Source organism: Carcharhinus amblyrhynchos, chromosome 1, assembly GCF_965287045.1.
Source record: "Carcharhinus amblyrhynchos chromosome 1, sCarAmb.v2.hapA, whole genome shotgun sequence".
NCBI classification, from domain to species: Eukaryota; Metazoa; Chordata; class Chondrichthyes; order Carcharhiniformes; family Carcharhinidae; genus Carcharhinus; species Carcharhinus amblyrhynchos.
Genome location: NC_137324.1, coordinates 82,148,378 through 82,163,034, shown reverse-complemented (window position 1 = coordinate 82,163,034; position 14,657 = coordinate 82,148,378). Strand labels below are relative to the sequence as shown.

Below are 14,657 nucleotides of genomic sequence, written 5' to 3'. Positions count from 1 at the left end.
TTATGTTCTTATTAGATTGAAAATTGGGCAAGTTTAATTTCAACATTCTATTTCTTAACACTTGTCCCTCTGCCTCAGTGAAAATCTATCTCCTTTTCTTTTATAGATGTCATGTGTGTTTTCAGATTATTTATTTGCACTACTTTAACTGTTTGATTTCTTCTTAAATCTAAAAATCTTATATTCCAAACCTGGATTAAACCCTTCAAGGCCTTTTGCATTCAAGGGGTTTCTCAATTCAGTAGATGATTTAGATATAGATGAGCTTCAGAAGTAGAAGTATTTTCATATTTGAAAATGGAAGACTCAAATATAAAAGGTAAAACATTTGTACAGGAACAAGAGGACAGCATGATAATTAGCACTGCTGCCTCACAGCTCCAGGGATCCATGTTCAATTCCAGCCTTGGGCAAATGTCTGTGTAGAGTTTGCACATTCTCCCCATGTCTGCATGAATTTCTTCTGGGTGCTACAGCTTTCTCCTGCAATCCAAAGATGTGCAGGTTTGGTGGATTGACCAAGCTAAATTTCCTACTAATGTCCAAAAATGTGTAAGTTAGGGGAATTAGTGGAGTAAATGTGTGGGATTATGGGGATGGGGTCTGGGTAAGATGCTCAGAGTTGGCACAAACTCGATGGGCCAAATGGCCTCCTTCTGCACTGTAGGAATTCTAAGAGCATATTTTGAGATTCTTTGAGACTTCTGGGATTCTTAACGAATTTCAGTGTTTACACAAGGGAAGGAGGGGAAGATAAACATTGAGTTGGTCCTATAACCAGCAGAGGGCCCCAATTTGCATATTTAAACATCATTCTATATGCTTCAGAGCCAAACACCTGTTTAATGGTCTTCCTGACAATTGAATCAAGGGCAAATTGGTGTACAAGTTGAGCAGATTTTTCTCTGCCAATTATTCATTTTTTTAACAATTGAAAGATTCCCCATCTTAAAATGTCAAAATAGGCTCGATAAGGGGAAAAAATAAGAGAACAAGGGCCAGTGGATGGGATTAGGACTATTGCTCAAACAGAGAATTGGGGTGAGAGCAATCTGAACATATTTTTGTGACAAGGATTCATGTCATTATAGCTCTTTTGGGTGTGTAATAAGTGCAAGTGCTTCTGAACCACTTCAAATAGATGGACTTATTTGACTTCAATGGGGTAGAAAATTTAGTTTTCCTTTTGTTTACCTTCTTTGCTGTATAGATTGTAGATCAATGCATTTGCTAATGCGTTTGTTTAAAATCATCAGTGTCCGCAGCATTCAGTGCAGTCAGTGCATGTAACGCAGGATGAAGTCCATACTAACAACAGAACATGACCTTTTTCTGGATTATATACAAGTGAAGAGAAGCAAAGGACTATGGCAGTGTTTTGCAAACTATTTTCCAAGGTGACCCCAATAGGAATGGGTAAAAAGTCCAAAGATGTGCTGAAAAGGTTGATTGGTTTTGCTAAAATTGCCCTAGTGTCAGAGGGGTAGCAGGGTAAAAATGTGGGGATCACAGGGATAGGGCCTGGATGGGATTGTCATCAGTATAGGCTCAGTGGGATGAATGGCCTCCTTCTGCACTCTATGATTCTATGTAACAAAAGCTGGCCTTGTTAGCAATGCCCATGTCCCATGAACAAATTTATATAAAAAACATAACTTTTAAAAACTCACATGACCCCAAGGTCAGCAAAAATAAACAGCAGTAAGGAATTATTGTAACATTTGGTTGGTTATTAAAGTTCACAAAATATATCAACAAACACAGATTTAGATCTTTCAATCAGTCTTGGAGAGGGACCGTTCAACGCTGATCCCTATTTAATCTGCCATTTGATGCTTGAGCCATTCCACCTTCTGATGCCAACCCCAGCAGGAATGCAGGGATGAACACAGCTGCAAAGCAAATTGTCAGATGTAGCTCAGCTCTGTCGTGCCCCCTTTTCTTGTCATGAACTGAAGATACATGGCCTTAAGGTTCGTCTTGAGTTCTAGACTTACATTGTTGAGCTATCAACCCCAACATTGCACAGCGTGCCTTCGCTCTTAATATTTTTAACCCCCCCACCCTCACCTCTGACAACGCTCCCCCTTCACATCCCACAATTTTCACCCTGAAATTGTTCACCTTTCTCCCTTACATTGACAATGTTCACCATCCTCCCTTGCCCCACATCACTGCCCATCCCTCTCCCTCACCTCGCCCCCTTTCTCACCCCCAAAGTTGTTCACCCTCCTTCACCCTACAAAAACACAAAAATGCTCAAACTAGTGCCCACCGCCCCACCCTCTCTGACAATGCTGACATCAGGGATTCTAGAAGGTGAGCTGGGAGGGAATGAGTATTTCCAAATGATACAATTTTTACTGCAGAAATTTTGTTCACTGAAGGCATAATGGGAGAGAATTGACATTTTGGACAACCTTTGCTTTGATTGTTGACTGCTCACTTAGATGTACAGGTCAGATCTTCCACTTATTTTCCTTTATAATCTAATTCTGATCATAATAACAATATTTATTATCAGGTTTACACCCATAAATCAGTTCCTTGTAAAATCCTAGTAGAAAAAGCAATTTGTGCCTAGCTTCTATGAAGACTTATGCCTGCACATCATTTTTAGAACTAGACATGGTTGCAATACATCTCAATTCATAATATACTAATCCCAGTTTCTTACACAATTTTATACAAAGATTTGGCAGCCAGTATAAAATGAAGAGCCTTTTACTTACTTTCCCTGGTGCATTGGAGGGACACCCTGCTTTTACTCCGACACACCTGCCTACAAATAAATGGGGAATGAGGAAACATATATTGGTATAATTTGTAACTCCACAGCTCATTACATTCTTATCTATTAAAAAAGTTTATTTATTAGTCACAAGTAAGGCTAACATTAACACTGCAATGAAGTTACTATGAAATTCCCTTAGTCACCACACTCCGGAACCTGTACGGATCAATGCACCTAACCAATGTGTCTTTCAGACTGTGGGAGGAAACCAGAGCACCCGGAGGAAACCCACGCAGACACATGATGAACGTGCAAACTCCATTCAGACAGTGACCCAAACTGGGAATGAACCTGGGTCCCTGGTGCCGTGAGGCAGCATTCCTAACCATTATGCCAAATATTCTTTGAATTTCTTCCCCACTGCAATCTCCCTGGGGTCATAAGATTATCAAGTTTCATTCCAGAGAGTGAACACAAAACTCAAATTGATACTCCATTGTTGCACTGTTATTTTTCAGGTGGGACATTAATATCAGATCCTATCTGCTGCTTCAGGTGGATGTAATGGATCTCATGACACTATTTTGAAGAGGAGCAAGTGTCAGTGTCATGACCAATATTTATCTGTAAACCAGTAACTAAAACAGATGATCTGGTCATTAAAGTTATTTATTAGTGCTACAAGTAGGCTGACATTAACACTACAATGAAGTTACTGTGAAAATCCCTTAGTCGCCACACTCCAGCACCTGTTTGGGTATGCGGAGGGAGAATTTAGCATGGCCAATGCACCTAACCAGCACGTCTTTCAGATTGTGGGAGGAAACTGGAGAACCCTGAGAGGACCTGCACAGACACTGGGAGAATGTATGAACTCCACAGAGGCAGTGACCCAAGCCAGGAATCGAACACAGCTTCCTAGTGCTGTAAGGCAGCAGTGCTGACCACTATGCCGCCCAGTTATCACACTGTTGTTTCTGCAAGCTTTAAATGCTCAATTTAGCTGCCATGTTTCTTACATTACAACATTATTCTTCAGAAATACTTAATTGATAATGCACTTTGTGACGTCCTGAGGTTATAAAAAGACACTATAGAAATGTATGTTTTTGGAATCAATGATCAATAGTGCCACAGATGTTGTATAAGCTGCAATAGCAGTTCCAGTGTCTGCTATAATGAATTTTAAATTGATATTTTTCAAAGAGACAAGGAATTGAGGTCAGCATCCTCCTCACTGACAATAGGTGGCACCATAGTATCCGAAAAAAGAAACCTGAGGTGCTGATTGCGTTATCTGTAGTCAAAGAAATCACACGTTGTTAACATTGATAACGTTGATAGGAGCTTAAATCTGAGCTGACATCTCTCTCTCATTTAGTTTAATGCCAGTGTTAACCTGTTTGGTTTAAAGGGATTAGCACTTTTGCTACAATCGCAGGTAAAGGAATGCAAGACAACAGTAATGAGCATTTGTCTGCTGTTATCACCAAGAGGAATTAACATTCCCTCCTCTCATGTCAAAAGGTGGAAGATTCAATCTCTGTTTGTGATGGTGTAATTATGGTATTTCAACTTCTAAGGACAATTATTGAAAAGGTAACCATCACTGAATCCCCCATTGTCAACATACGTGGGGTTACCACTGACCTGAAATTCAGCTGGACTTACCACATAAACACAGAGGCTACAAGAGCAGGTCAGAGGCTAGGAAAACTGCAGCGAGTAACTCACCTCCAGACTCCCCAAATCGTATCCATCATTTACAAGGCACAAGTCAGGAGCGTGTTGGGATACGCCCCAGTTGCTTGGATGGGTGCAGCTCCAACAACGCTCAAGAAGCTTGACATCATCCAGGACAAAGCAGTCCGCTTGATTGGCACCACATCTACAAACATCCACTTCCTAGTAGCAGCAGTGCGTACTTGTACGATCTACAAGATGCACTGCAGCAATTCACCAAGGATATTAGACAGCACCTTCCAAACCCACAACCACTTCCATCTAGAAGGACAAGGACAGCAGATAAATGGGAACGTCATCACGTGGAAGTTCCCGTCCAAACCTCTCACCATCCTGACTTGGAAATATATCGATGTTCCTTCGCAGTCGCTGGGTCAAAATCCTGGAATTCCCTCCCTAACGGCATTGTGAGTCAACCCAGAACATGGACTGCAGCGATTCAAGAGGGAAGCTCATCTTCTCGAGGGCAACTAGGGATGGGCAATAAATGCAGGCCAGCCAGCAACATCCACGTCCCATGAATGAATAAAAAAAGAATTCTGACTTCAAACCTTTGAATTGGGTTTCAAGGCCCTTTCCAAATTGGGAACCTGGCTTGTGCTGTGCTGTTCAAAACTTGTCAGACTCGCATCTCGAGAGTTAGCTACAAAGTTAACAATATCAAAATATTCCTCCAAGGATATGCTTTGCATCTTCTAGGAGGTGTGAAACTCATTGGCTTCTGAGAAGGAGAGACAGAAAAGCACTTCAATGGACCTCAACATCATTAACGTCTTTGCCTGGTAGAATAACGATTCATCAGAATTAACACGGCACTCATTTTGTTCTTGGTCATAATAATGACAGCTGTGAAGAACCCCCAGAAAGAGCTCTGAGAGACATAACAAAGAACAAAGAACAACACAGCAAGGGAAACAGGCCCTTCGGCCCAATGAGCCCACGCCACCATTTTAACATTGCGAGTTCCCTCTTCCACCCATGACCCAGAGAAAATCCATGCAAGGACGGGGAGAATGTGCAAACTCCCACAGATACTGGCCCAAATCCATGCATCTGCACAGCAAACAGTGAGAGTCACTGAGCTGTCGTGTTGCCCATCAGCTGGTCCAGTTTAAGCGTACACTAACAACATGAAGCACTAGGCTACTCTCGAAACATCCAAGAGCAGCCCTCGCACGACCCACCGCGTGTATGCCCCTTGTTGGACAACAAGGCGGACTGAAACACCTGTGGATTAAAAGAGAAAAACATCAATAACATGCACATCTTATGCAAACATTCAAGGGAATCCCCAGGAGCTGAAAAGTAAAACAAGTGAGCCAGAAAATATGTTGGAAGGTCCATAGGAATCAATTGATTCCCAGGGACGTCCCAAGGCTCCTGAACCTTATTTAAAACAGTCTCCTATATCCCTCCATCTCTATTCTGCTCATGTGCCTATCTAAGTATCCCTTAAACAACTCCAGTGTGCCTGCCTCCACCACCTTACTTGGCAGTGCATTCCATACCCCCACTACCCTCTGTGTGAAAAACCTCCCTCTAACATCCGAATTATACCTTGCCCCCCTCATCCTAAGCCCGTGGCCCCTCATAATATTTGTTTCTAATCTAGGAAAAAACTTACCAATGTTTACTCTATCTATACCCTTCATAATCTTATACACCTCTATTAGATCTCCCCTCATTCTCCATCTTTCTAAGGAAAACAGCTCCAATTTGCCCAATCTTTCTTCATACCCAGTCCTTCCATACCAGGCAGCATCCTGGTAAACCTCCTCTGCATTCTCTCCAGGGTCTCCACGTCCTTCCGGTAGTAAGGCAACCAGACCTGGACGCAGTACTCCAAATGCGATCTAACCAACGTTCTATACAACTGCAACATCAGACTCCAGCTCTTGTACTCTATACTCCTTCCAATAAAGGCTAGCATACCATAAGCTTTCTTCGCAACCTTTTCCACCTGTACTGCCACCTTCAAAGACTTGTGAACTTGCACCCCCAGGTCCCTCTGCATTTCTATACTCTTAATAGGTCTACCCTTTATCATATAACTCCCCCCTACATTATTTCTTCCAAAATGCATCACCTTGCATTTATCAGGATTAAATTCCATCTGCCATTTATCTGCCCAATATACCAGCCTATCTATATCCTGATGTATTGTCTGACACTGCTCTTCACTGTCCGCAAGTCCAGCCATCTTCGTGTCATCTGCAAACTTGCTGATCACACCACGTACTCCCTCTTCCAAGTCATTTATGTATATTACAAATAGAAGAGGTCCCACTACTGAGCCCTGCGGCACACCACTAGTCATGATGTGGGTATGCCGGCGTTGGACTGGTGTAAACACAGTAAAAAGTCTGACAACACCAGGTTTTAGTCCAACCTATTTATTTGATAATATACTCGCAAGCTTTCGAGGGGTAACCCCTCGAAAGCTTGCGAGTATATTATCAAATAAATAGGTTGGACTAAAACCTGGTGTTGTCAGACTTTTTACTGTGTGCACACCACTAGTGACAGACCTCCAGCTAGAAAAAGACCCTTCCACTACTACTCTCTGCCTCCTATTACCAAGCCAGTTATCAATCCATCTAGATACCTGTCCTTGTATTCCATGAGCCTTAACCTTTTCAACCAACCTGCCATGAGGGACTTTGTCAAACGCCTTACTGAAATCCACATTTTTCCTAGATTGGACATCAACGGCTCGTCCTTCTTCAACCATTTTTGTCACCTCCTCAAAAAATTCTACCAGATTCATAAGGCACAACCTCCCCTTAACAAAGCCATGCTGCGTATCCCTAATCAGATCACAACGCTCTAAATGCGTGTGCATCCTACCTCTAACTTCCCTACCACTGACGTCAAACTCACCGGCCTATAATTACCAGGGTTATCCCTACTACTCTTTTTAAACAACGGTACCACGTTCGCTATCCTCCAGTCCTCTGGGACCTCACCTGTGTCCAAAGAAGAGACAAAGATTTGCGTCAGAGGCCCAGCAATTTCATCTCTTGCCTCCCTAAGCAGCCTGGGATAAATGCCATCAGGCCCTGGAGATTTATCAGTTTTAAGATATTCCATCTACCACAAGGAGTCAAGGAGGAAAGTACTAAGCTTTAAAAATCAACTATTGTTCTGCCAACAATCTGTCAGAACAATAGAACTAATGAGGAACGAGAAACCTTCTCACTGCCCCGTGCTTGACCTGCTGAGTCCACCTGAAAAAGGCAAACACCATCCAGTTGATTTCAGAAGCCATGGTGGTTGCTGAACTGAATTTCAATTCCTTCACTTTGGAAAGAAGCGATTCAAGCAATAGGCCTGAAACAAAGCTTCAGAGACTGATTTAAAACCTCATTTTTTAAGTGCATTTGTCTGCAATTTAATCTTGTAACTATATTTTAGTTAACTTTATCACTTTCGCTTAAGTAACTTTCAGCAGTAATTTTATAACAAACTGACCTTTATCAGGTTTTTTAAACCATTCATAAGTTAAAAGAGAGCGACATACACAAACACATGAATTCTTAGCTCACGGACTACTTGGAGATAACCCTTTGATGTGGCCACGGCCAGATAGTCTCTGGCTCTGAATTCTGCATTGAAATTCAGTGGGATACTTGCACCTGGTGGGTGTGATTGAGCCTATGGAACATGGGAACCCATTAACTCCTCCTGCCGAGTAAGACAAACCATATTATCAGTTAAGAGTGTTGTGGCCATGGGGGAAGCAGTCATGGAGAATAAATAAAATTAGTGCGACTCTCTCTATCAAGCAAGGAGTCTCATAACACCAAGTTAAAGTCCAACAGGTTTATTTGGAATCATGAGCTTTTGGAGTGCTGCTCCTTTATCAAGTGAGCTCCGAAAGCTTGTGATTCCAAATAAACCTGTTGGACTTTAATCTGGTGTTGTGAGACTTTTTACTGTGTCCACCACAATCCAACGCCAGCATCTCCACCTCATGTCTCCCTATCAAAAAACTTTAAATTATTCCTGGAACTTTCTAACAATAGGTCCAATTTGGAAACCAATACTGGATAGTATTTAATTGAAGGGTCATGTATATGTTTACAAAGAACTCAAATGTCTTGTAGTATTCTGGATTATCAAAGTGTGACTTTATTGAATCATTTTCTTGAATATTAATCCTTAATCCTTAATCCTTATTATTAAATCTTGAATATTAATCCTTCTTAGGGATGGGCAATAATTGCTAGTTTAGCCAGCACCTCCCACATCCCATGAAGGAATGAATAAATAAAAAAATCATCTGAAGGATGTTTAATGTAAAGGAATGTAAAGTGCTCAACCTGCATTTATCAAGGGAATTTCCACAGTAACTTAATTGCAGTGTTAACGTAAGTCTACTTGTGACACAAATAAATAAACTTGATATGAAAAAGATGTCTTTTTCAGTTAGGACATATTCAATTAATTTTGATGGATAGAAGCTCAGGAGGAATTCACAGATACTGATTGGAATAAATAAATATGGCAGCAGTTGTTGGATTCAGGGAGAAACAACTGTTCACAAATAATAGCATTGCTAGGTCACACACCTCAGAAAGCCAGGGTACAATTGCATGCATCCATTTTGAATTCTCTACCAACCCAGCCATGTCTTTTCATTTGATTTAGTTTTCTTACATCATTATCATTGAAGAGCTTTATAAAGCTTTCTGAGTTTTCCACTCAAATCCATCATGTATTTTCTGGCTCTTACCCCTTTTGTAATAGGGCCTGTAGATTGGAAGCATTCCTATTTCGCCAATCAGAATGAAGGCACAGCCACTTCCTGCGCTGTGTTTGGTTATATTCTGACAATATTTGAGTGGCTGATGGGCCTCTGTCAATAAAACATATCAGAGTTGTTAAAACAAGGGAGAATAAAAGACAAACTGACAACTTTACTATTTTGTTTAATGATCATTTGACCTGGCCTTGTTTTCCTGAGCATACATGGTGTGAACCAAAAACTTTAAAATCTTTTGTATAACGGTTCCTCTGAATGAGTCTTTCCATTTGTCCAATTTTCTATAAAGTAGAAACTCCTTGACCAGCAACAACCCACTTTCATCAAAACAAATAATTATTGGGTGGTGAATAGGAGGCTTAACAAGGCTCTATGGCCCTGACCTGCTTCTTCCATAGAATTCCTCCAGTGCAGAAGGAGGCCATTCAGCCCATCATGTCTGTTCCGACTCTGACAGAGCAACTTACTCAGGCCCACCCTCTGCCCTATCCTAGTAACACCACATATTTACCCCGCTAAACCCCCTCACCTTCACATCTTGAGACACTAAGGGGCAATTTAGCATGGCCAATGCACCTAACATACATTTGGAGTATTGCGTCCAGTTCTGGTGGCCTTACTACCGGAAGGACGTGGAGACCCTGGAGAGAGTGCAGAGGAGGTTTACCAGGACGTTGCCTGGTATAGAATGACTGGGTATGAGGAAAGATTGGACAAATTGGGGCTGTTTTCCTTAGAAAGATAGAGAATGAGGGGAGATGTAATAGAGGTGTATAAGATTATGAAGGGTATAGATAAACAGTGGTAAGCTTTTTCCTAGATTGGAAACAAATATTACGAAGGGCCACAGGCTTAGGGTGAGGGGGGCAAGGTATAATTCGGATGTTAGAGGGAGGTTTTTCACACGGAGGGTTGTGGGGGTATGGAATGCACTGCCAAGTAAGGTGGTGGAGGCAGGCACGCTGGAGTTGTTTAAGGGATACTTAGATAGGCACATGAGCGGGATGGCGATGGAGGGATATAGGAGACTGTTTTAAATAAGGATCAAGAGCCTTGGGACGTTCCTGGGAATCAACTGATTCCTATGGACCTTCCAACATATTTTCTGGCTCACTTGTTTTACTTTTGAGCTTCTGGGGATTCCCTTGAATGTTTGCATAAGATGTGCATGTTATTGATGTTTTTCTCTTTTAATCCACAGGTGCTTCAGTCCGCCTTGTTGTCCAACAAGGGGCATACACGCGATGGGTTGTACGAGGGCTGCTCTTGGATGTTTCGAGAGTAGCCTAGTGCTTCACGTCGTTAGTGTACGCTTAAACTGGACCAGCTGATGGGCAACACGACAGCTCAGTGACTCTCACTGTTTGCTGTGCAGATACATGGATTTGGGCCAGTACCTGTGGGAGTTTGCGCATTCTCCCCATGCTTGCGTGGGTTTTCTCCGGGTGCTCCAGTTTCCTCCCACACCCCAAAGATGTGCTCTGAGGCTGATAAGTATAACAAATTGTCCCTAAATTAGTCTCCCCTCAATCTGGTTTCCAATGTGGAGTGCGATAAGCATAGACAAAGGTCATGGGTGGAAGAGGGGACTCACAATGTTAAAATGGCGGCGCGGGCTCGTTGGGCCAAAGGGCCTGTTTCCCGTGCTGTGTTGTTCTTTGCTCTTTTGTTTGTTTATGCACTTCTTTGGACTCTGGGAGGAAACTAAAGCACTTGAAGGAAACCCATGCAGGCAAAGGGAGAGTGTGTCACCCAAGGCCGGAATCAAACCTGGGTCTCTGGCACTGGGAGACAGCAGTGCTAACAACTGTGGCACCCCATGGGCTGAATAATATGGTCACCCCTCTGGAAGTACTGTCAGTATGGAGCTGACCTGTTCAATGGAAGTAGTGTCGGTATGGAGCTGACCTGTTCAATGGAAGTAGTGTCGGTATGGAGCTGACCTGTTCAATGGAAGTAGTGTCGGTATGGAGCTGACCTGTTCAATGCCAGCCCGCCCTGCAGCTATAGGGCGGTATGGTGGCACAGAGCATTGCTGTCTCTCTGCGCCAGGGACCTGGGTTCCATTTCCAGCTTCGGACACTGTCTGTGTGGAGTCTGCATGTTCTTCCCATGTCTGTAGGGGGTTCCTCCAGGTGCTCTGGTTTCCTTCCACAGTCCAAAAGATGTGCAGGTTAGGTGCGTTGGCCATGCTAAATTCTCCCTCAGTGTACCCGAATAGGCACCGGAGTGTGGCAACTAGGGAATTTTCACAGTAGCTTTGTTGCAGTGTTAATGTGAGCCTACTTGTGAGTAATAAATAAACTTTACTTTAATGTGCTGTGAGTGGGTCAATGTGTCTGATCAGCAGCTCCATCAGTCCCAGCAGCACAAAGAGTGCATCAGTGGCTGCTTCCGGGATTGCAACAAGAGGAGGAAGGCCCATGGATCCCCGGAGGGATCTTGGGCACCGATGGTTTTGGTAGATCAAGGAAGGAGATTTGTGTTTAACGTTGAGTGGATTAGTATGTGGAAGGCTTCTTCTTAGGCATGGGGTGAAAGTGGGAATATGGCATTGAAATAGAGGAATAGCCATGATCATACTGGTGGAGCAGACTCAAAGGGCAGAATGGCCTACTCCTGTTCCCAGTTATTATGTTTCTATGATGCGCAAAGGCAGCTCTGATGCGCGAACCTTTCCCTTTCCTTCCCACCCTTTGATGTAGTTTAAAAGAATCAGGCTGCCCACTTCCACCTGACTGCCTACTCTAAGCATTTTATGGCATTGGCAGTGTATTATCAGGGTCAACAGGCTTGGTATCAAGCCTGATTCACTCTTAGTTACCTATTTACATATGGTGGGCAGACTGCTGATTTATTATGGGGATGAGTGCATAGGGAGTGGGGTGGACACTCACCAGATTTTACATGCACCTTCACCCTGCCATCCCCCCCATCGCTAGAAACACTCAAAACAAAGAAATGTGAAATGCAGCCCCTCCTCTTTTCCTAGAATGTCATTTTTCCCACGCAGTCCCAGTGAACAATTATCACACTCTAATCTATCATAAAAGGTGGAATGATGTGCTCGTTAAGAGATACTTGGCTAATTAGCAAGATTGCAGAATCACTGCATTTTCATTAACAGAGAGTAGTGAGGCATATAACATTCTGTTGAAATGATTATTTTTGCATTTCTTTTTAGTATAACTTTTTTTTTAAAAAGTCATCAATTTATTGTGCTTCCGATGAAGTCATTTCAAGGGACATTCCAATCGGAAGAAAGCCCGCCAGCATCTTCAAGAGAGGAAAGATTGGTCCTCATTTCACAATCACCAGAATCCTTTAGGCTTTCCCATGTTACACTAATAGTATGAGAGGTCACGTGACACCAGGTTATAGTCCAACAGGTTTATCTGAAATACAAATCACTAATAGTAAATGTTGCTGTTGCATCAGCAAAAGCAACTTCCAAGCATTACCAAAGGCCTTTCAATCATTTAAAGAGTTAAGAAGCATTTTTTTATCCTCTTTTGATTGTGGAAATATTGGATCCTTTTCATTTAGGACATATCTAAGAAAAAATATTGACTTTGCGTTTCTTCTTTAGATGCCAAGTCAGGTTTTGAACTGTGAGAAAACACTTTTACTTTGATATTGGTTGAGGTGCTAACTTGTTAAACCTGGTAACTGTACGAATTCTGAGCTATTCCAGACAAGTTTCACTGGCACCAAGGAATATTTAGGCATGATATTAGCTGCATCATGTATAATATCAATAGCATAAATTGACAACTCTGCCATAGACTTACATTAATGGATAATGGTAAACTAAAACAAGTATACCTCCCTTTCCGAGGTCTGGATAATAAAGACTGCATAGACCAATTCAAAAGGAAATTGCAACATTAGCTGTGAAGTGTTCTGTAAAAATCAGGATGCATCCTGTGAGCCAGGTAGGGAGTAGCGATTTATTAATCAGTAAAAGCAAGGCCTGCAAATGACTGTCCTTTAGAAAAATATACAGGCTTCCTTCATGGTTTCCAGATACAGGAGAAGGAGAAGGTTATCCATGATTCAAATTGATAACAATATTTGAAATGGACTGCAAAATACTCATTGAATTTTAAAATACTTTTGAAGAGTGATGACAAACAGTCCTTCTCCCAGGATAAGGTTAGGATAGCTTAGCTATCTTCTATTGGGCAAGCTCTGATTTGGAGGGTTGTCTTTTTAAGTAGTAGTACACTAATGTTAGAGCAACATCGTAGCAAACCTTAAATAGTGTGTTCCCTATTACTGATAAGATTGTGTTGAAACAACATTTGTCGGCAGTACAGCAGGTTCTCTTCTTGTACAGAAAGAGAAATATCGGTCTTAACAATGGTTAAAATGATCTTGATACAGAAATAGGGAATAACATTTGTTTCAGGATTAGTTGATAGATATTCACATAAGAAAAATGGCCAATTATATAAGGTACTAAAAACCAGGTTGTACTACCAGACCCCAACAAACTTCAGCTCCTTCGAAACAGCAGAGAACAAGAAGAGAATGGGAGCTGGAGGGTAGGAGGTGGGGAGCTAAGTGGAAAGACTGTGGAGGCAATGTCCTGTCATTGCTCATTCAGTACAAGTTCTAGAAACATTCTTCAAAGCTGCATTGCCCTCACTATCTATCAGTGTTAAAACATTCTCCAAAACTTGGGTGCCTGCCCATCACTCCTTCAGAATGCTTTTATTGTTTGACAAATCCATCATAAATTGCAAGGTAATCTGTTTACAACTAAATAACACTCTCAACAAGCTTCTGCTGCAACACATGATGTTTGAAAGTCAAAGTGAAGTCCTGGCACACATCAATCAGAGCTCAGTAAGTACTTTCACCCAGTGCTCCTTCAAATCCTACAGGGATTGATATTTGCTATTTTCATTTGGACCCAGTGAGGGAATATTAATTTCAATTGCAGTATGGTTCCACAACTCAACTTTTCAGCATATTGTCAAAGTGGCCATTTTTTTTTAAACCACAAAGCGACTTTCAGTGAGTTCAAAAGATCTATCATAAAGGAGCACTTATTATGTCAATCAACATATCTGGGTTAAACAGGTCAGATTACTGAGGATGAATTGCAAATGTACTTGAGTGCTGAAAGTGCCCCTTAGTCAAGAATCTCCAGTACTACAAGCTACTGACCTTACCCTAAACCAATCTGCTTGCAGGCCAGCTGGCTGAGCTCTTCCTGCCAATCATCAGCACATACATGATAGTCAGCGGTCGACCTGTGCACAACTAGGTGAGACAAGGAAGCTGCACCATCCGACAGCGACACTGGAAACAAAGCAGAGACAACGATTCTGTTATCACAAAATCATACAGTACTGAAGGAAGACATTCAGTCCATAATGCATGTACTGGCTCTTTGAAAGTACCAAT

The 14,657-nt window shown here is 42.1% G+C and overlaps 1 protein-coding gene across 4 annotated transcripts in view; it reads right to left on the bottom strand.

The window, feature by feature from the left end:
• corin (corin, serine peptidase) overlaps nt 1–14,657 on the bottom strand; it is a 224,597-nt gene that overhangs the window by 14,437 nt on the left and 195,503 nt on the right. For all 4 annotated transcript variants that reach the window (XM_080188007.1, XM_080188029.1, XM_080188022.1 and 1 more), the window contains exons 16-18: nt 14,423–14,552; nt 9,213–9,335; nt 2,733–2,782 (exon numbers count right to left, since the gene is read on the bottom strand). In XM_080188007.1, coding sequence (XP_080044133.1) covers nt 2,733–2,782; nt 9,213–9,335; nt 14,423–14,552 — 303 coding nt within the window. The remainder of the gene's footprint in view (nt 1–2,732; nt 2,783–9,212; nt 9,336–14,422; nt 14,553–14,657) is intronic.